General features: G+C 41.2%; 1 protein-coding gene across 25 annotated transcripts in view; it reads right to left on the reverse strand.

Annotated features, from left to right (window-relative positions):
* The window catches only part of EPB41L2 (erythrocyte membrane protein band 4.1 like 2), a 296,017-nt gene that overhangs the window by 82,304 nt on the left and 190,688 nt on the right, over positions 1 to 23,025 (reverse strand). For all 25 annotated transcript variants that reach the window (XM_089676149.1, XM_089676147.1, XM_089676145.1 and 22 more), the window contains 4 exons: positions 18,450 to 18,525; positions 14,069 to 14,287; positions 10,388 to 10,475; positions 4,151 to 4,303 (listed from right to left, as the gene is read on the reverse strand). In XM_089676149.1, coding sequence (XP_089532275.1) covers positions 4,151 to 4,303; positions 10,388 to 10,475; positions 14,069 to 14,287; positions 18,450 to 18,525 — 536 coding nt within the window. The remainder of the gene's footprint in view (positions 1 to 4,150; positions 4,304 to 10,387; positions 10,476 to 14,068; positions 14,288 to 18,449; positions 18,526 to 23,025) is intronic.

Genomic DNA, 23,025 nt, shown 5'->3' on the forward strand with positions numbered 1-23,025 from the left:
TGTCGATTTCTCTGTTCATTACACTCAGAAGTTCCTCCCCTGTGTGACTACGTTCGTCAAGGCATACCAGGTGCAGCACAGCGTGACACCGTTGCGCCCTGCACATGTGATATGCCGGTCGGGTAATGGGACTTGGCACGGGGGTGGCGGCTGAGGACACGGCGGAAGAAGAGGTGGTAGAGGCGGACATCTTTGCTGGACCAAGGACGTGCAAACGTGGAGGCAAAAGCGGCGTAACCTGTCCAAGTTGCTGGTGCGGCTGTGCCGGCACCACGTTCACCCAGTGGGCCGTAAATGACATGTACTGTCCCTGACCGTAGTTACAGCTCCACACGTCGGCGCTGCCGTGCACTTTGGCAGAGACCGACATGCTCAAAGACTGGCCCACCATCTCTTCTACATGTGAATGCAGGGCTGGCACTGCCTTTTTGGCGAAGAAATGACGGCTTGGCACTCTCCACCGCGGCTCGGCATAAGCCATCATTTCTCGGAAAGGTGCTGAGTCCACCACTTGGAAAGGGAGGGACTGCAGCACCAGCAACTTGGACAGGAGGACGTTCAGCTTCTGCACCGTCGGGTGCGTGCTCGCAAACTGTTGTCTCTTGGAAACGGATTCCAAGAAAGACTGCTGACGGAATCCGTGAAGAGGAGTAGCAGGAGAAGGAGCATCTGAACGAGCGGAAGATGCCAACGAGCGACAACTCCCCTCAGCAGAGGTGTTGGAGCCTTGACTGGCTGATAGAGGGCGATTGACGTCGGGTGACGGAGCAAGTAACGGAGCGGGTGATGGAGCGGGGGCTGGGGCAGGCAGAACCGCCGTATCTTTAACACGGTTTTCCCAGGCCACCGAATGGCGACGCTGCATATGCTGACGCAACGCTGTAGTCCCAACATTGGCCCCCTGGCCACGCTTGACTTTCTGGCCACATAGTCGACATACGGCTACGTTTACTTCCTCGGGCGGCTTGACAAAAAATTGCCACACCGCCGAGTAGGAAACTTTGCCCCCGATACTCCTCACTGGCTGACTGCTACTTCCTCCGTGCACACCGGCACCACTACTGGCCGTGGTGGTAGGCTGCAGTGGAGCTGGTGCTCTACTCCGTGGCCGTTTGCCTCCACTGACACTGCTGCGACCCTGCTGCCTCCTGGGCAACCCACCGACTGTTTTGCTCGCTGGCAAGCTGGCACCCTCTTCTCCTGATGATGCGGAAGCAATAGCCTGATGACGACGAGGCTGCCAAGTGCGATCAGCCTCATCATCATCAATTAGGGTCTCCGCGTCACTACTAGCCCCCTCGGCTGCGTGTGGGTCAGGAGACAGACCTGTCTCTAGACCGGCTACCGAGCCACTCTCCTCGCCAGTACTTCTTCGCCTGGCTGCTGAAGAGGCGGATGTCTCCCCCCGTTCCTGACCGCCCTGTTAGCTCTTCCTCACTGTACAGTGGGGCTGAGCCCACAGCATGCGATACTTCGCTTGGTGAGGGAACACCAAAGGACAGGGGCAGGTCGAGGACACGTGATTTCAGTGGGCTTGCTCCCGGGCCATGCCAACTAACGGTTGTGTCTGACGTACCCACCGACCGTTGGCTGTAGGTGTCAGAGGTGACCTGGGAAGAGGAAGACGACCGAGTCAACCAATCGATGACGGCAGGGTTGTCGGTGGAGACACGACCGCTGGATGACACCGGGAGCACTGGCCTCTGGCTGCGACTAGTGCTGCCTCGACCCCTTCCTCTGCTGCCACGTCTGCTCGCTCCTGAAACATTGCCTCCTCTGCGTGTTGTCTGACATACTCTTTAATTCAATAAGCACCCCAAAAATAAAACCGGATTTAACTCTTTGAACGTACAATAGTGGTTGTGAAGCAGAAAGTCAGTTTATTGTACACAATCGGTCAATTGCAGCTTGCCGTTGGCTGGAAACTGTACGTTTGTGTCACTGGAATGCACTAATCACCCAAAAAATATTACCGCCAGCCGGCGTGTAAATGGATTTAACTCTTTGAACGTACAATAGTGGTTGTGAAGCAGAAAGTCAGTTTATTTTGCACAATCGGCAAACTGCAGCACCAACTGTGCACGACAGCCACCAAAAAAAAAAAGGGTGTATGTCACTTTAAATTTTCGATTCTTTGATAGCTGTGGCCCTAACGATTCTGTGGCCCTGAGTAACGATTCTGTGGCCCTGAGTAACGATTCTGTGGCCCTGAGTAACGATTCTGTGGCCCTGAGTAACGATTCTGTGGCCCTGAGTAACGATTCTGTGGCCCTGAGTAACGATTCTGTGGCCCTGAGTAACGATTCTGTGGCCCTAAAGTCTCTGTGGCCCTAACTCTGTCCCTTCATACACACAGGTCTGTCTCTCTTGAATGACCGGAGGCTAATGGAGAATTTTAAGATGGCCGCGATTTATAGCTCCACCATTACACAGTGCTGGCTGGCTGGCTGCTGATTGGCTAATGCGATCACATGTCATGAATGAATGCATTATGGGTCAGCGCGCCTTGTCTGCGCGCCTTCCCAGAGGTCCCCGCTCCGTCGCCACACATGTCGCCGCCATTTTTTGGAAAATTCGATTCGTGCATCCGAAGTGTGCTAATCTTCGGATTCGGCGCGAATTGAATTTTTCCAAATCTTCGGAACGAATTCCACTTCGTCATGTTCGATTCGCTCATCTCGAATAGCCGTGTTTGTATTCTTCTTTACAAAACGCAAACATTCACTATATAAACTGAAAAATGTTTGAAGATTTTGCTTTCCTTTTAATCACTTAATATTTAGTTGTATAAGCACTGTTTCTGAGAACTGCTGTACATCTGTGTTGCATGGAGTCAACCAACTTCTGGCACCTGTGAACAGGTATTCCAGCCCAGGATGATTGGACTACATTCCACAGTTCTTCTCTATTTCTTGGTTTTGCCTCAGAAACTGCATTTTTGATGTCACCCCACAAGTTTTCTATTGGATTAAGATCCAGGGATTGGGCTGGCCACTCCATAACGTCAATCTTTTTGGTCTGGAACCAAGATGTTGCAGGTTTACTGGGGTGTTTGGGGTCGTTGTCTTGTTGGAACACCCATTTCAGGGGCATTTCCTCTTCAGCATAAGGCAGCATGACCTCTTCAAGTATTTTGATGTATTCAAACTGATCCATAATCCCTGGTATGCGATAAATAGGCCCAACACCGTAGTATGAGAAACATCCCCATATCATGATGCTTGCGCAACCATGCTTCACAGTCCTCACAGTGTACTGTGGCTTGAATTCAGTGTTTGGGGGTCGTCTGACAAACTGTCTCCGGCCACTAGACCCAAAAAGAACAATCTTACTTTCATCAGTCCACAAAATGTTGCGCCATTTCTCTTTAGGCCAATCAATGTGCTCTTTGGCAAATTGTAACCTCTTCAGCACATGTCTTTTTTTCAACAGTGGGACTTTGCGGGAGCTTCTTGCAGATAGCTTGGCTTCACATAGGCGTCTTCTAATTGTAACAGTACTCACAGGTAACTTTACACCTTCTTTGATCTTCCTGGAGCTGATTGTTGGCTGAGTCCTTGCCATTTTGGCTATTCTTCTATCCATTCCAAATGGTAGTTTTTCGCTTTCTTCCACGTCTTTCAGGTTTTGGTTGCCATTTTAAAGCATTGGCGATCATTTTAGCTGAGCAACCTATCATTTTCTGCACTTCTTTATATGTTTTCCCCTCTCAATCAACTTTTTAATCAAGGTACGCTGTTCTTCTGAACAATGTCTGGAACAACCCATTTTCCTCAGAATTTCAGAGAGAAATGCACTGTAACCAGCAGGTACAACATTTGCTGCCTTCCTTCCTTAAATAAGGGCAATAATTGCCACCTGTTTTTCAAAGAATGAATGACCTCACTAATAGAACTCCACACTGCTATTATTTTGAACATGCCCCTTTCAATTAGTGATTCAATACACAGAATCAGCAGCATGCATGTCATGACTGTTGGATTTCTATTACTCTACTACACCTGCTAGTAAATTAGTTGCCATGTAGAAATATATTTTCTACCAAAAACAGTGATTGATCAGGTTAGTGATATATGACTATTATTTTGAACACAACTGTACTTATAAATTCTGTTACAGTGGTGCATATTAAAGTATTTGTGTTGCTTACCTCGCCAGGTCTCACTTTAATGTAAAAACTGTTGCGTTTGTAGGAAATCTTAAGAATCTTGGGCCAAGCAAAACGATTAATTCTAAGTCTGTCCTTGTAAATAAGCAATCCGTTTGCACAAACACCCAGCATGATATCCACAGCTTCAGAATCCTAACATAATACATTAGAATACATATTTTAAATATTAAGCACAGGCATTACATGAACAATACATTTTTGAATTGCTAAAATTACCAATGACTGTTTGACTCTGCACTCTGGCTCGTTTGAACTGTTTTTTGCAGTGTACTGCCAACCCGTATCATCACCAGCAAAAGAAGAAGCAAGAGAGTTGAGCCACAAGAACTAGATGCATAAGTGCATTCTTGTATGTAAAAAGGGGTTGTAATCAGCACTAAATGATGGGTAAAACGCCAATAAATTCTGCAATGACAAGATGTATTTAAAAAAAAAAATGCACTGGCACAATAATAAAATATTAATAAGAGTAATGCTAAACCTAATAATACATTCAGATTTATGTGCTTTTCACACAGAGCAGTGTGCAACATGTCAATCATTTCCATGAAAGGTGTGCTTTACTGAAAACTGCAGATACTGCAAACCAAGATTTCTCTACTTTTTTTTTTTATTTTTAAACACACCACACTAAAGCACATACAGTATATGAGAAGGCATCCTTATTGATGGAATCCAGATTTGCATTAATCACTGGCACTGAAAAACTGTATAATTTACCCAATTTATTCCAATATGCTACCGCAAAAGGATTCAATTCACAAAAACTGAACAAAAAAAAAAATATTAAGCAATTACCTATAGCAACCAATCTGGATTTTCATTTATTTTTCTATGAAACAAAAAGTGAAACTTGGTTGCTGTTATCAAGTGCACCATATTTTGTACTCCAGTTTCATGAAAGCCCCACGTGACTGCAATTTGCTGGGAGTTTACCCGAGCTCAGCTGCCACATGACTTGTAGATGCAGATGAAATCACAGTTTTAGACTACATTAACAGTACATGCTGAGCAATCTTTAAATAAGCATTTGTAAGAATATAAGTTTTCATTTTTCAGCAGTGCACCCTTACCTCTCATGAATAGGTGCTTACGCTCTTTTTTAACATGTATCATAGCAGAAATGTCAGCTATTTAAGATCCTGATGGAAACTGACCTATCTACTGGAAGCGGATAACCAATACTCTGCCTGAGCTGTTGGAAGAGGGTTAAACTATCAATTAACATAGTCTCTAGTTTACTTAAAGGATAAGTTCACTTTAAAAAAAAAAAAAAAACAATAATAATAAAAAAAAAAAAGTGCATTTATTATTTTTTTTTATAAGGAGACTGCAGAGCAATGTACCCGCGATCAGCAGATTGAGGGTGCAAACTCAGGCTTCTGCAGGATAGCGGTCTGCCCATAAAAAACTGCACACTCTTGTACGGGTAGGCAGCAACCTGAGAGCAAAGAGATCAATGGACTACAATAGCACTCACTAGTGCCCTCATAGTTCATTGAGAAATACAAGCCATCAGCCGCAATGGCTGACAGTGATTGTAGGCATTCATTCACTAAAAACTGAATAAATGTCAGGGCCATGTTGGTGGATCCCCACATGGCTGCACTATATTCAAAATTATGACAATGGGTGCGAAAAGAAGAACCCCCATCCGCTGTCACAAGGAGGTGGCATCGGGAAGAGGGGTGGGGTTTCGGAGGAGTCTGCAGCTGTTGAAACATGTTACATGCTTCACCCTTAAAACGGGTGGAACATGTAACATTTTCCAAAGGTGAACTTATCCTTCAATGCTAACAGCATCGCCATCAGAACTCAGCTCAGGCAAGAGTCTTACTGCCCAATTCTCCTTCACTTATAAGAAAGAATACAAATGTGGATCACAGACGTGCAGTCCTGTGACATTACGCATCCAGCCCAGGCTGGGGAAAGATCCCGACTTCAAAGTTGGGATCCACCCCAGAGTGACCCCCTGCTGATTTTTAATGTTTGTCCACTCGCATAGAAATCAGTCTAAAAAGCGAATGGTAGGTGTATTGTAACACAGACAGAATAGGAACAAAAAATTCAAAAGAAATGCATGTATAACAAATGATGCACTAATTTGCATGTTCATGAGGGAAATAAGTATTTGATCTCCTTCACAAAACATGACTTAGTATTTGGTGGCAAATCCCTTGATGGCAATCACAGAGGTCAGATGTTTCCTGTAGTTGGCCACCAGGTTTTTCAGACATCTCAGGAGGGATTTTGGCTCACTCCTCTTGGCAGATCCTCTCCAAGTCCTTAAGGTTTGGTGGCTAACATTAGGCAACTCGAACTTTCAGCTCCCTCCACAGATTTTCAATCAGATTAAGGTCTGGAGACTGGCTAGGTCACTCCAGGACCTTACTGTGCTTCTTCTTGAACCACTCCTTTGTTGCCTTGGCCATGTGTTTTGGGTCATTGTCATGCTGGAACACCCATCCACGACCCATTTACAATACCCTGGCTGAGGGAAGAAGGTTCTCATCCAAGATTTGACAGTACATTGCCCCGTCCATCGTCCCTTTGATGCGGTGCAGTTGTCCTGTCCCCTTAGCAGAAAAACACCCCCAAAGCAGAATGTTTCCACGTTTCACAGTTGGGATGGTGTTCTTGGGGTCATAGGCAGCATTCCTCCTCCTCCAAACACGGTGAGTTGACTTGATGCCAAAGAGCTCGATTTTGGTCTCATCTGACCACAACACTTTCAACCAGTCCTCCTCTGCATCATTCCGATGTTCAGTGGCAAACTTCAGACAGGCCTGGACATGTGCTTTCTTGAGCAGAGGGACCTTGTGGGCACTGCAGGATTTCAATCCTTGTCAGCGTAGTGTGTTACCAATTGTTTTCTTGGTGACTCTGGTCCCAGCTGCCTGGAGATAATTGACAAGATCCTCACGTATAGTTCTGGGATGATTCCTCACTGTTCTCATGATCGTTGACACTCCATGAGGTGAGATCTTGCATGGTGAATCAGACCTAGGGAGACTGACAGATGTTTTGTGTTTCTTCCATTTGCGAATGATTGCGCCAACTGTTGTCTCCTTCTCACCAACCTGCTTGGCGATAGTTTTGTAGCCCCGTCCAGCCTTGTGTAGGTCTACAAGCTTGTCCCTGACATCCTTGGACAGCTCTTTGCCATGGGGAAGAGTTTGGAATCTGATTGTTTGATTGCTCCTGTGGACAGGTGTCTTTTATACAGATAACAAATTGAGATTAGCAGAACTCCCTTTAAGAGACTGCTTCTAATCTCAGCTTGTTACCTGTATGAAAGACAGATAAAATACTTATATCCCTCATGAACATGCAAAACAGTGGTTAATTTGTTAGACATGCATTTTTTGATTTTTTTTTTTGCTATTCTGTCTCTCAGTATTACAATACACCTACAATTCGATTTTTAGACTGATCATTTCTTTGTAAGTGGGCAAACATTCAAAATCAGCAGGGGATCAAATACTTATTTTCTTCACTGTAGCTCGCAGATTTCTGACCCTTAGAGCCGGTGGGGGACAGATGCAGCATCTGACCGATGCTGCATCCAGATGCTGTATCCACCTAAGAAAGTATAAATGGGGGGCAAGCCATACTTCTTTTTTAAAGTAGTATTAAACTTTTACATTGGCCCACTGTAATGACTAGCCTCAGGTGATAAACCATAATTAAGCAAATCATCCCACATACGCTTTACCCATTTAGCTGCAGTCTTCTCTCCTTCAGAACTCTCTAGAGCAGTGGTTCCTCCTGCTGGGGTCTGGTTTCCTGCCTGCTCTGACAGATAAGAGCAGATCTGTTGGAGCAGATGATGGTGGCAGTATGACTGCAGTGTGCTGTACTGCTTTTCTGCTGGCTCCTTGAGTGGCTGTTATGTACCTCTGACATTCCCTCAAAGTGATGCACACCTGACTCCAGCTTCCCTACAGAGCAGCAACCAAAGAAGCTGCAGTAGGATTGCAGCTCTGCCCTTGTTTCGAGGGCCAGACGGTGTGCAAGACAGTATGGATTTTTGGGGTCATGGAGGTGTTGTCATATACGCTGCTGATGTCTGATTGTACAAGTCCGTCCCTGTGACATGCAGTAAAGACCCACTGACAGGCAGGAGTCCCATCTGAAGGGGAAGAAGAGTTTGTTGGTAAACAAAGAGCTAAGTAAAAAATACACAGAAGCCTCCTGTGGCCACCAGGTTCAGCTGAACTGCAGCGCCCATGGTAGGTTGGTAGGGAGACGTGCAATCTACTGCTAGGTATGCTTGCGGTTCGGGGAGTTGGCCAACTTGGGATATGCTCTCACATTCTCCTCCAAGCCTCTTATTGCTGGAGCTGCACGCCTCCCTGACTCTGTAGCCTTTTTCCTGCTCTCTGCGAGGCTCAGCAATCTTTCATTGATACACAGTTTGAAACTGCTTGTTGCAAGCTTGTATCCATTCTGCTTGGTGTGTGCATTCATGGGAGGAGTCCCTAGGCAAAAATATCTTTTCCAGGGACTTAATATTACATTTTTAAAAAATCTGAATTGAACATGGTTTTATGGTTGAACTAGATGGACTTTTGTCTTTTTTCAGCCAGACTAACTATGTAACAGAGAAATGGAGTTGTAACTAATGCAAATTAGATTTCACTTTTTATTTTGGGGAAACTTTAAGGCATCGTTCACACCATGTGCAGAGACCTGAGTTTTTATGCACGAGTTCTGCAAGGACACAAAGAAAACAATTGTTCTCTATGTGCCCTGTTCACACCACAATACTAGTATCATGTGCAAATTTTTTCTGCACAGGAATCTGCAACGTGTATAAAACTCACTGAAATGCTCACTGTAAACTTGTGCCTTTGTAACTGAAATCTGCGCATTTTTTTCTATCAGTCTTTCTACATGTATGATGTGAATGAGGCCTAAGAGTCCATGCACACTGGGCTTAAAAAATGCTCATATACAGCATTTTGTACAGGCGTTTACAAGTGTTTAGAGTTTTTTTTCTGCCAGAAAACTCATCTCAAAAATGAAAACTAGAAGGGTTTTTTTTTCTGCCATAAAATATGTTCCTGCACATTTGAGTGGTTTCTACATGCAAAACACAACTCCTGTAGAAGCAGCGTTTTTTAAGCCCAGTGTTCATGGATCCTAAGCAGGAAATATATCAGTTGCTGTGGGATACAACTGCAATCGTACTTCTCTTCAGGTTTTAATAGATCAGCCCTATTGTTTCATATTGCAATAAGTTATTGATTTTAGGTGTATTTATAGTCCAAACTGTTTTGTCTATTATGGACAGAGTAGGGAAGGTTTACAATTGAGGTCAGCAACAGGTCGATCATGGCCATGGAAGCTTTTGGAAGACTTTACCAGGCCCTGGTGTTCCTAAGATTGAGAACTATTACTGTACCCAAAGCAAATCGTACTTCCAGGAGACAGGGATCTGACATCACACACACTCCGCAGCACAGAGGTGAGTGTAATCTGACACCTGAGTGGAGGGAATAAACACAGCCTCAGAGGAAGGAGAGAATCACCAGTATCTACACTATGGAAACACTTTATATGATGATATGCTTTGTCCATTTTGCATTTCAAAAGTTTTCAACCATTTTAATTACATTTTATTTTCAAAACATTCTTTGTAAGTTTGCTTCCACTAACTATGTAAATTTAAACCAGCAGATTGTGGGAGTCTGAGTTTGACAGTCTTCAGGGCCTTTCCCAACCATGTCCATTCCGATCAGCAGGAGATCCTTGAACAAATCCTCTTCTGGAATAGAGCCAAACAGTATGGATGACTTTTGTGACATCCACTGCTGTTCAGTTTTGCCCTTCTGGAGCTTAATGGACCCATGTAAAGTCTATGGGCAGGCGGATGTAATCAAACGCGTGTCCGTATACATCCAACTACCTTAGGTCTCTCATGTTTTTGCCCCCCCCCCCCCAAAAAAAAGTAAAAAGACAAAGCAACGTTTCCTTTTTTGGGGGGGAAGGTAGTCAAATGTGAATGGATGCTCATCTGTTTCCATCCACCTGTCCTTAGACCAACACAAAGCTGCCTCTCAGATCTGCCTGAAAAACTGACATGGGGTATCGGAGTGAACCACCTGTATGAAAGAGACCTAGAAGCATCCAATTTGGTCCTTTACATAATTTTAGGCATAAATTACAAATATCCTATTCTTGATATCATATACATTAAAATAAGTAAATTACCTTGGCATGATGCAGGTCCACACCGTACATTGACAATTTCTTTGCATTTTCTAGGAAATTAATATCTGCTTGTGCTGGTGTAAGTCCTCTAAAAACAAATAAAACATGGCATGAGTATGTAAGTGACTGTTACTCTCTGTTTTACTGAGTTCATACACATGTGAGAGCTGATCCCTTGTGTTTTACCACAGGAAAAAAAAAGAACCTCCAAGATAAATTGATCTTAATTTATTTATTGCCATTTCCTAATGCTAGTAATTTAATAGATGATAGGAGGACAACACTTTAAAGAAGGAGGTGGCTTCATATAAGTTCGCAAATGCAAATTTTTCATAATAGGATTTCCCTTCTCATAGTAGGAGTTGATTTCTCATGTGCTATTTCACCACAGGGTGAAATCCAATAGCCTCCAGGTAAATTGGTGCTCGGTTCATGAGCTGCTACAGAGCGTGGGCTAAATAACTAAAATACCTCATGAAAATTAAATTTAGTTTTAAAATGTGTAATCTACAATGAAATAAAATGAATACAAGTGAGTCATTTTAAATTACTTTCCTGTTAGACATTTGTGTTGGTTGTAAAACAGGAGCTGCAATCAGCAACCTGAAGTGAGTTTTTAAAGCACATAAGGAAACTAACAAAATCCCAAACAAGCCAAATAGTACATGCTAATTTTTTTAGCAAAAAACTATGGCAACATTCTTTTTAATGGTTAAAGCAAAACAGACATGAACACTGGCATATGCCAAACACAGTGAAACAAAGGTAACAAGCCAAAGCTCATTGACAGAAGAGAAGATGGATCAGATAGCCAATAGATACCCCAAAAATTCTGCTTCCAAAATTTCAAATAAATTGCATTAGCAGCTTTGTGGAAAAACACTCAACAAAAAACTGCACATCCTAAGGCATGCAGAGCTGGAATTTATGATGCAGCTTCCATTTAAGAATGTGTATGTTCAAGACCAACAAATAATGAAAGTGTAAGATCCTGGTGACCAGACTGCAGCCACTTGGGCACTTACTGTGGGAGCCTTGTAGACGGTAGTCTGTGTTTTGATGCTTACTAGTGAGGGGAAGAATTATTTTAGACAGGCTTTGAGCAGTTAAATAGTTAGGCTATTTTGTTTTACACAATTTTATTTTTTCTGTGCTGTCTGCTCTTTTTTATTTATTTTTTTTCCTAATAAAGTTTTATAATAGAGCTTAGTTAGAGTAATATCAAATGTAATTATTAAGGTGTCACAACTGTGAGAGCATTGATATGGGGGCTCAAAGAGCAGTGATTTTTGGCTCACAACTTGTCTCCAAATCCATGACTGTCTCTGGCAGTATGTTCCCAGACTCCAACGTCTCCTGTGTTTGCAGTCACAGACCATTTCCTGTCATATGTCTGCAGTCCCTGACAGCTTTCTGTGGAATTACATCCACTGTATATTATGTGCGCCCTCTGGCGAAATCAGAGGCCGCACTTGAGACTCCTTATATCAAGTATCCAACCACAAATAGTGTAAGGAGTAGAAAGTTTGAACCTCTAAGATGTAATATATGTAAAAATGTAATATGATCTGAAAGGTAATTTTTTACCATGTTTCCTACATCCAGATAAGTTTACATTTTATAGAAAAACAACGAATGCCAACTGTTAGCATAGAGGGAGATTAAAAAATGTCACAGGCAGCCATCTTGTGGGATTTATTATGTTAGGAGGTCATTTTAGAGGACAAGGTAAACCATATGGTGTAAAAACTGTTCTGTCAAGATGTTTCAATATTATATAACAGCCTTTTTCAACCAAGGTGCCTTCAGGCTTCTTCAGGGGTACCTTGGCAAAATGCCTAAAAATTGAATACCATCCAGCAGGTGGATCAATCCTGCCTTTTAGTACACAAAGCCACAGGTTTTCATTGTGCACTTCTATGACCTTCTAGCCGCCGGCATCCTAACAACCAATGACATCATCAGTTGATAAGGAGGATGTCAGGTGCATGCACATCATCCCCTGCCCCTCCCTGTCAGCACTGGGGTCATATTAGGAGAGTGAGGGACAGAAACTGAGAGACACCTTGGAACAATAGTCAGTATCAGTGTTCAAAGGTATATTTGCTTTGGAAGAATATATCACCTCTAATGTTGGGTGTACAATGCGTGTGGATGTGTGGAATAGTTTTTTACATTTTAAAATGGGGTGCCTCGAGATTGTGCAGAATTTTAAAGGGTGCCTTGAGATTATCCATAATTTTAAAGGGTGCCTTGACTGAAAAAAGGTTGAGAAACACTGTTCTAGAACATGTGTTAAACACAAGACCCATGGGCCAAATCTGGCACACCAGACCATTTCATGCAACCATTGCACCTCGCTGCAGCTGTGGCACCCCCTAGTCTCTGCCCTTACCTTGTTTCAGTATTGCCAGCAGAGAGGACAACAGAACTCCTCAGCCAGATCCTGTGCTTCTTTGAGCAGCCACAGAGAGGCTCCTTTCTGCCCTTCCCCCTCTCAGCAGTGGGCAGCAGAGAGGAGGACAGAACTCCTTCTACAGATCCTGCTCTTTTCTGTGCAGCCACAGCAACTCCTTGTCTCTGCCTCCCCTGGTCTCAGCATTCAGCAGACTCTGGCAGCTGACTCTAGACCTCCTCCAGGCCCTGTACTTCCTGCTTTCCAGCTCTGCCCCCAATTCCTTCCTAGCAGAAACACAAGGTAAGGGGGGTGCACTGTGATGTAAGGAACGGTGGGAGACTCTTGACTTCTGATGGTGGGGGGGGATCTTGACATCTGTTGTATAGGGAGGGATGGGGTGCTCTGTACAGTTAGTCTTACAGATACAACTGGCCCTTTGTGGACAACCATAATGCTGATGCACAGCCTGGGATGAAATGGAGTTTGACACCCCTGTTTTAGAATGTTAATGTCTGCTTAAAGTACAGACTGAATGGTGAACACCAGGATTTAGTCAAATGCCTTCCTTTTCAGCCATGTACACTATATCTTACACACTTTCTTTTCTAACACTTTGGGGGCTATTTACTAAAACTGCATGGTGCAAAATCTGGTGCGGCCCAGCATAGAAACCAATTAGCTTTCAGGTTTGGGGGGGGGGGGGGGTTTAACAACCCCTCCTGCTTGTAAACGCAATCCAGTGACTACTTAGCAACTTAGAAGAAAGCCAACCGCCAAAAAAAAAACCGAACAAAAAACAGGTACATCGCTGGTCTGCAAGTGGTTAGAAACATTTTTAGTGTTTTTTAAGGAGCAAAAGTGTGAAGCTCGTTTCTGCTGTCAGCATTTCTTTAAAACTAGAGTGGTTCCTTCTTTAAAATTAAAAAAAAAAATATGAACATACAGTTTGGGACATGTATAGCAACAATTAAGTGATTTTAGAGGCAACAAATTAGCCTTTTCTTATTTAGGACCTTAATATTAAGTAGCTTGTTATATGTAATATTTGGAAAAAGAGTTAAATTGGCATGATATGTCATTCTTAGTTTTAGATTAGAATCAAATCAGTAAATCAGCATAGTAAAACTGCCATTTTTATACACTGTATGTATATTATATTTGCTCCACAAGAAAAAAAAAAAAAAAAAAAAACATTCATATTTGACTGCTTGGGGGAACTGCAGACAATTTGTATGTGAAGTACTGTACATTGTAATTGCACATCTTACTGGGTATGAACATACCTGTGTGTTTTATGCAGTTCCACAACTTTGTCTTCCAGTTCTTTTGTCTGATTGGGTGCAAACTGAAAGTCACTGATATAGTCAGCGCCATGCTCCTCTGCATCATAGTCTCCCACCTCAGCCTGAAGCGTGAGTGAGCCAAGAAGAGCATGTGTCACAAATGAACATGGCAGACGTCCAGAAGCAATGTCCTGACGCAGCTGAAGGCACAGGTAATATCTGTTGAAAAATTAACAAACTGATTAGGAACTTTAGAAAATGTTTAATGCACAGGTAGCAAAGCAACGCTGTGAAGGAACAGTACAGGGGAGCTAGACACTGTATATTATTTTTCCAATGAAAATGGTTCAAACTAATTTGGAAGTATCAAATTTAGATTTAGTCTTAACATTTCTTCTACAACGCCTGGCAAAAAGTATGGAATCACCACTCTTGGAAAATGTTGATTCAATTGTTTAAATGTGTAGAAAAAAAAAAAAACTAAATCACAGACAAGCCTCAAAACTATTTTCATTCAACATTCCAATCTTCCAGCTTTAAGAAACACAAAAAGAAAAAAAGAAAGAAAACTGTAGTCAGTTGCAACTGTTTTTGCAGATGAAGCAAAGGAAAAAAAATATGGAACTACTCAATTCTGAGAAAAATATTATGGAATCATGCAGAAAAAAAAAAAAAAAAAAAACAACAACACTACAGTACACCACTAGTTCTTTGTTGCACCACCTCTGGCTTTTATAGCAGCTTGAGTTCTCTGAGGCATGGATTTGACCATTGACAAACAGTATTCTTCATCAATCCGGCTCCAACTTTCTCCTATTGCAGCTGCCAGATCAGCTTTGCAGGTTGGAGCTTTGTCATGGAACATTTTCTTTAATTTCCACCATAGATTTTCAATTGGATTGAGGTTCAGACTATTTGCAGGCCATGCCATTGACATTTTATGTCTTTCTTGAAGGAAAGTTTTCACAGCTTTTGCCCTATGACAAGATGCATTATCATCCTGAAAAATGTCATCATCGAACATCCTTTCAATTGATGGAATAAGAAAAGTTTCCAAAATCTCAGTATAATCTTGTGCATTTATTGAAGATTTAATTACTGTCATCTCCCCCTGACAAGCAACGCCTATACCATCATTGATTGTGGAAAATTGAATGTTTTCTTCAAGCAGTCATTTTTATAGATTTCATTGGTACGGCACCAAACAAAATGTTCCAGCATCACCACCCTGCCCAATGCAGATTTGTGATTCATCAATAAATATCACTTTCATCCAGTCATCCACAGTCCATAATTGCTTTTCTTTAGCCCACTGTGACCTTGTTTTTTTTTGTTTAGGTGTTAACTGGTTTACATTTGGCTTTTCTGTATGTAAATTCCATTTCCTTTAGGCGATGTCTTACAGTTCAGTCACAGACATTTTCTGCCCCCAGTTTCTGCCCATTTGTTCATTTGTTTGTTGTGCATTTTCTGTTTTCAAGACATATTTGCTTTAAAGTTTTCTATCCTAGTTTTCTATCTTAACGCTTTGATGTCTTCCTTGGTCTATCAGTATGCTTTCCTTTTACAACCTTCCCATTTGATTTGTACTTGTTCCAGATTTTAGACACAGCTGACTGGGAACAACCAACATCTTTTGCAACATTCCATGATGATTTACCTTCTTGAAGAAGTTTTATAATCCTCTCCTTTGTTTCAACTGACATCTCTCGTGTTGGAGCCATGATTCATGTCTATCAGCTTGGTGCAACAGCTCACCAAGGTGTGCAAGCACTCTAACTGCAGACTAATTCGCAGATGTCTGTTTTTAAACTGCAAAGTACATGGCGATTTCAAAATATTTTCCTCAGAATTGAGTGATTCCATATTTTTTTCCTCTGCAAAAACAGTTGCAATTGACAAAAGTTTTATTTTTTTTTTTTAAGTGTTTCTTAAAGCCAGAAGGTTGGAATGTTAAAGTTGTAGTAAACCCGAACAGCCTCACACAGATTTAACCCAACAGTTGCCAGGGAGAAAGCCAAGCAGGAGGATCACAATTAACTCCTCAATGACTGGCCACTTGTACTGCGTAACTGTCATTACATAGACTGCATCCCAACAGACATGAGTGGGACTTCCTGCTCGTGGGCATAAACAGCCCTTCGCACGAGTGTACAGATAGGTATACACAAGCGAATGAGGCCTTACAGTTTTATCTGGCAAAATAAATGCACATTTGGATAGCCATTCTTGCATTAAATATACCTTGCTGTTCAGAAAAGTCACTCTGATAACTTTTTGTTTAAAGAGGAACTTGGCTCATTTCTCTAAAAATTAAAAGTTGGCAGCTACAAATACTGTAGCTGCTGACTTTTAAAATAAATATACTTACCCAGCTCAGGGATACAGCGCTGCCATCACCCAGGCTTTTTCTTTGCCAGTCTTTGCCATCTTCGATGAAGGAAGCTGACCATGACATGCTGCACATTTAGACTGGTTCTACAATATCCTGGGCCTTAACACATGTCCCAGGAGGTTCTTGGGGAGGCGGTGGCAAAACATCCAGTACCAGTCAGAAATAGGTACTGGCTCCAAGAAAACAAAAAACAAATCTGAAATAATGAGTGAGGAGGAGGAATGGTTCTTCCTTTTCAGGTAACATTCCGCTTTAAGTATAACTGGGTCATTACTAGGGCAGATACATTTCTTTCTGGGTCAGCGCCATACTCCATGCTGATTCCACAAAATCAAGGAAGATTAATTGCTTAGTTAGGAACTGTGTTTTTCAATTGTTTAGCAATGCAGCTTGGGCAAAAGATTGGCTGTACAAATTTACAAATCCTTTGACAGGTAAAGTCAGCATACACTATATGTGTTTTAATTGTGCATTAACGGTTTGGCTGTGGTTATACTTTTTAAAAATGTATGTTACCCCAACATTTCAGATTCCTGATATGTGTCTGTTGTACAATGTACTTGTGTTAAAAAAAAATGTCATGTTCTCTTTGTATTTCTTCCATTCTGTGAAAATCCTGGTGTTCCTGCCAGTCACCCTGCTTCATATTTCAAACTGACTGCACTAGGCATGAGCGCATAGCCATCTCATCAGTCAGTTTTCTGGCTGTGCTTGGAGAACAGACTGCCTGTCCTTCAATGATCAGATCATTTATAATGTTTTTTTATTTAAACAAATGTTTTGCCTTGCATTTCTATTTTAAACTGCATGGGTTGCTTTACAAGTAAGGGTTCACATATACTTTAAGTGCATTGAATGCATATTAGTCTTAATCTTGTTAAACAAATGACAGCAGGTTGTAGAGAATCATGTTCTGCGCAGGATGTGGTTTCAAAAGATTACATTAGAATAATATTTTAGTATAGAGCAGATTGTACAATATTGAGGGCATAAGAAAGAAAAAGTCTTCTTTCCAACACCTTATAGCAACACAGACGTAAGTCCACACATTGAAATTATTGTGCATTTCATGCTGCTAAACCAATTTTTTATGTTTTATATTGGATTTGAAAAAATACCCACACAATCCAAGCAAACACAGAAAACAGATTATTATTAGATATGGAACGTCTACGATATAATACATCTAAGTGTTTTTGAAAGTGCAACTCTAGGCAAACAGCTAAAACCACAGTTGCAACATATACAGTATGCTTAGGGCCCCTTTAGATCATTGCAGGTCCTTGTGGTATTTTGCATGTTACAATGCATTGTGTTAGGTTATTTTTAATGGGCTGTGACTGCACAGCAATGGTCCAAAAATGTACAAACATTCGGCCATTATCTTTTACACTACATACCACAATGCACTGCATGTTCAGTGTGATGTGCTGCCTGCTTGTGCAATTTTATTTGTGCTTCCTTTTTTTTAATGCACAAACTGCCATGGATTAATGCTCTGTAAAACCTCTGTCTTACAATAATACAGAGTTTTTACACACCAAAATATTTGTAATTCTGTACAGCCAGTTTCTATACATTTTCCACACTGCCCAGCCAGCCAGGAAACACATGAAGTTCCTAATTTGGAAACTGAATCTCAATCTTCTTAGTTCAGCAATTCAGATTGCTGTGTTACAGCCTCCTCATAGGACAGTGAATCATATCACTGCTTTCGTCCAATGAGCAAAGAGTTGACCTAGAAAACTGTATAGCTGTCGCAGTAAACAAAATTGATAATCCATGAAATATCAGAGATCACATGCAAAGCAGAGATGTGTGCATCACAAGAGTAGACCACCAAGATTACCAATCCTTTGACATCTAAAAAAAATGTTTTCATCAGTTTATAGAGCAGTTTCTCTAGAGTTGTACTTAACAAAAAAAAAAAACTAAACAGAAATCAAAACGAATGCCTATTTTCTTGGGTATAAAAGAAACCAATACCTTGTAATGTCTTCAGTTAGCTGAGAAGGATCCGGGGGGTAGAACTTTACATTAAATACAAACTGCCAAGGGGAGCCTACAAAAGGAAGAGTAACCATGTTAAAACATTCATACTGCAATAAAAAGCAGGCTGTGGCATTATCAAACACAAGAAAATGTTAAGTCAATGTTGCCTTAAAGTGGAACTTTAGACTAAAGTAATAAAATAGGTGGACAGGCAGGATTTTTAATGCCAAAGATACATGCTTTGTCTCTTCTGCATTAAATCTACTTACCTGCCTGTCCACCCTTGTACAAGGAGCTGCGTACATGCAGCTCACTGCACAAATTCGTCAATACTGACTCTGACTGATGACAGTTGCTGGCAATCGAGACCTGGAAACCAGCCGCCCAAGAATGTTGGGGAGCTCAAGGATGGCACACCGATGAAGCGGAACAGAGTATTGTTCAGCTTTAACACATAAAATGAATTTTACTTTTAACTAAAGACCAAAGGCAATGACATCAACTAAAAAGATTTTTATTTGATGTTTATTTTCTAGGGGCACATTCAAAGTGACAGTTATTTTGTTACCAGTTCAAAAATTCAGCTATGTATAGTGCACACATTTTTCTTTTTACCGGAAAGGTCAGCAAAAAAATTAAAGTGCATCTAAACCCAACAATAAAAACAATGCAGCTTACCAGTCTATAGATATGATGGATGCATTGGTTTCCTTTTTCGGGCCAATCCCATTTTTAATAAGTACAGAAAAAAATCTGTTCGATCATAAAAATGTGGCGTCCTTGTTACTCCACGGTAAAGACAGATTAAACAATGTTAACTCTTTTGTAAACTACTAGCCCTATCAATCCATCATGTAATGGAGATGAATAAAGAAAAACATTTCAAGTCCAGTCTATGTATAACCATGGCTCTTTTTGTAGCTACCATGAAAAGTGAGTGTAGAGACAAGGAAGTGTGTTATATGCAGCATTACCAAAAGAAAATAAAAGTTAAAACCATGTAAAAGAAAACAAATGCAGGAAGCACATCTAATGACTGGTAAGATGCAATATACTTCAGATGCTATTGTAACTGCTACTGTTTGCTTTACAAGGTGCTGTTTTAATGGCAGAAAATGTAATCAGATGCCACTTAATTACCAGATTTCTAAAAGAGATTTCCCTCACATAAAGGCAGACATAGATATACTGAATCTTGGTCAGTTCAGCAGGGACTGGACAAAGATCGATCCCCATATGGGCAGGCTGATTGCACTGAGGTCGATCCATTGATCGACTTCAGTACAACCAGACGGTCAGATTTTTTGCATGTGATTACTGCCAACGGCTATAGGGAAGGCTCCTCAACAGGAAAACACAGTAGCTCTGCTGGAGGGATTCCCACGTTGATGGGGAAATCCAGTGGTTAGTGCTGATGGGGTAATCCAATATTCAGTGCTGATGGGGGAATCCAGCGATTTTCACTCCTGCCACCCATGGTGGCAGGAAACCTAAAAGAACCATCTATGGCTTGCTTAAGGCCCACCGAAAAGTACTCTTTTTCTATATCGTTCTCAAGACAAACAAACCACAATAAAAACCTGAAAAGTGTTCTAACACTTCTCTACTAAAAAACAAATTAAAAAAGTTTTGGCTTTAGATATACTGAAAGATCTATATTTCCCTAGACATGAGTGGTGACAAGGTGGTCTTAGAAAATAGACTGAGGATTCAGATTTGCTTTATAGATGTTAAGGTCATCTGCTGTTTATGAAGTTTTAAGTTATGTAATGAGCAAAATGTCAGGAATTTGTACCGACAGCTCAATAAATATCATTAGCAGCACTCTCAAATGGCAGGAATGCAAGAGCTAAAACAGTAAACAATCAATATGATTCATAGCAGACACACTATGGAAAAGAATGGTTTGCCCCTTTTAAGGACAATCCCCTACTGTTGCAGTTTTCTCAATGTTTTCAATGTTTCACTCAAGGCCCAACAGTGAAGTACAATGAACAAAAAGCAATATTCACCAAATCCAAAAAAAGGATACTAACATAGTAAACCCAAATGAATGGCATTACAACTGTCTTCACCGATGACAGGAGAACCTCACACTCAATACAGTATACCACATGTTCATGACATTATGAACATTTTTATATAGATGGGATTGTATAATTTCAAAGAGGAGTCATCAAATAATATAAATTTAAACCCAAAGTTAAAAAACTTCCTTTTATTTTTAAATCAGCACATCAGCAAAAGGGACATTGCATACTTGAAAATAAAATGCCCCTTGTGCTGCTGGCTTGTTGAAATCCAAAATTCTCTGCTCTGCCCCTCAAAAAACAAAACAAAAAAACATACCCCTGCTGCCAATGAACTTGTCACAGGGCAGATAAATGAATGTACAGCTTCTATTATTAGAGGAGAGGGCAGAAAGCACTCAGCATTCTTGATGAGTGCCGAGGACAGGTCCAGCTGATCTAATTAGAGAGTTACTCCACTTTTGTTGAGAAAAACAATCCCCTCTTGGTGATCTATGTACATTGCAGGGATTTTACCAAGCTTTGTTGCAGTGTCCTGTTTTGAAGAAAAGGCTGTTTGTTGTCTGCAGATTGAATCTGAACGGGAGTGAATTTTTCATTATTAGTCAGCTCATGCACCTTCAGTGTTCTAATGATGAAAATGTAGGGTCCTTTAGCAGTGATTAACCCTTTGGGAGCATTTCACCAACAACTATATTTTTGTTGCAGAGTATCTTAGACTTATGACTCCTGAGAAAATCAGTGAGCCAATCACACAATCAGGAAATTACATTTCTAGAGGCGTCCTGCACACCAGTGGTGTGACGAATGCCTCCAGATTGCCATACTGCATTGAATTTTGCAGAGAAATACAGCGCTGCAGATTGAAAAAGGAACATCCAATTACAATATGGCTTGTGTAGCTATTGTGTGCTATTCATTTATTTTATTTAACTTTTTGGCCATTTTTTCCCATGAAAGTGGAGCTACTCTTTAACCCCTTCAGCACTGTAATATTACAGTTATGGGGGACTGGGGTGGGGGGTCTTAGAACTTCGGATTTCAAAAGACACCAGACAGCAGTAACGCCTGGTTCACACCTATGCAGTTTGCATTAGATCCATTTCTGCAGTGCTTTTTGTGGTGCGCTGTGTTTTTGTAAGCGCTTTCACACATTCTTTGATGAATTTTGCTTATTTTTTCAGATTAAAAATGCAAAATGCGTCAAAAATGCACTACATGCTTTTTCTGAAGCGTCTCCATTGAAGTATATTGAACCAATAACGCACTGTTTTGTATTTAGAAAAAGTCCCTGACCCTTTCTGAAAACACAGCGGCTGAAAAACGCATGGATGTGAACGTGTCCCATGGGAAACCATGTTAAATGGACTGTAGTATGTTTCTGCACAAGAGCACTAAAAAAAAAAAAACAAAAAAAAAAAACACATTGATGTGAACCATCAACTAGAGGAACACATTCCATCAAATGTAAATACCATCCCTTGTGTAGATTTAAAAACAAACAAAAAACGAAACTTACCCTCGGGTTCACATCTGTGCGGGTGGTGCCGCTGCAGGACCTGCACAAATGCCTGGAGCCGCACCACCCACACAGAGGAATGTCCAGGCTGCAATGTCCATAGTGCAGGGACTTCTTCCCTGCGTTTCATGAGGTACAGAAAGGGCTCTCGTGCCTGCGCAAATCATGGACCGCACAGATGTGAACCAGGGCTTAAGGCTTTAATAGTTTCCAACATGTTTGTAATGTTAAATTCATGTTTATATCACACGCTTTCCAGTCTAGTTTGTCTCAGTTCAGTACAATATTAAATAAACGTTTCTTGCTGGAGTAACATTGTTTTAATGTTTACTGAAAGACATTTGGTATATTAATTTGTGCTCTAAATGCTACCAAATGAATGTAGGAGGTGGTGATGGGGCCTGATGTATTTTAAAGCATGAACTCCGGGCACAAAAACATGCATTTACATATATTCCTCAATAGCCAAACAGAATATAAATCCACTTTGTGTGAACCAATTGTCTTTTCAAACCCAAATATTACACTGTAAAACAGAAGAAGTGACATTATCAATTTGCTGTGCACAGCCTATGAAGAGAGCAGAGCTGTGGGAGAGGCCCAGCCACAGGTTGCCTGCAGAAAACTACAGGGGGTGGGCAAAAGACCAAGTAACCCTGCACAAGCATAGAGAGAAGTAGTGACTGGCCATTTATTACAGTAAACTCCTGCATAGATTAAACTTTTTACAAAGGATTACTGCAGAGAGTGCAATAATATTCAAGTAAGAATACAAAAGCCTCTGGTATTTAGATAATATTTGCTAATGCTGAAGTTCAGCTTTACGTAACCGTTTATAGTTACAACATAGGAAGGTAACCCCCTTTAGCTTAATTCTACAACATATTCCTGCTTCTGTGATGTTAAAGTACATCTAAACCCAAAACAAAAGTGTAATATATTGCAGCTTACTAGTCCTCAAACCAGTCCTTCAGTTTACCAGAAATGCAGTGTTCCTTGTCATTTCCTGTAACATTAAAAG

The sequence above is a fragment of the Staurois parvus genome, unplaced genomic scaffold, assembly GCF_062004578.1.
Source record: "Staurois parvus isolate SC_StPar_1 unplaced genomic scaffold, SC_StPar_1.0 ptg000165l, whole genome shotgun sequence".
Lineage (NCBI taxonomy): Eukaryota > Metazoa > Chordata > Amphibia > Anura > Ranidae > Staurois > Staurois parvus.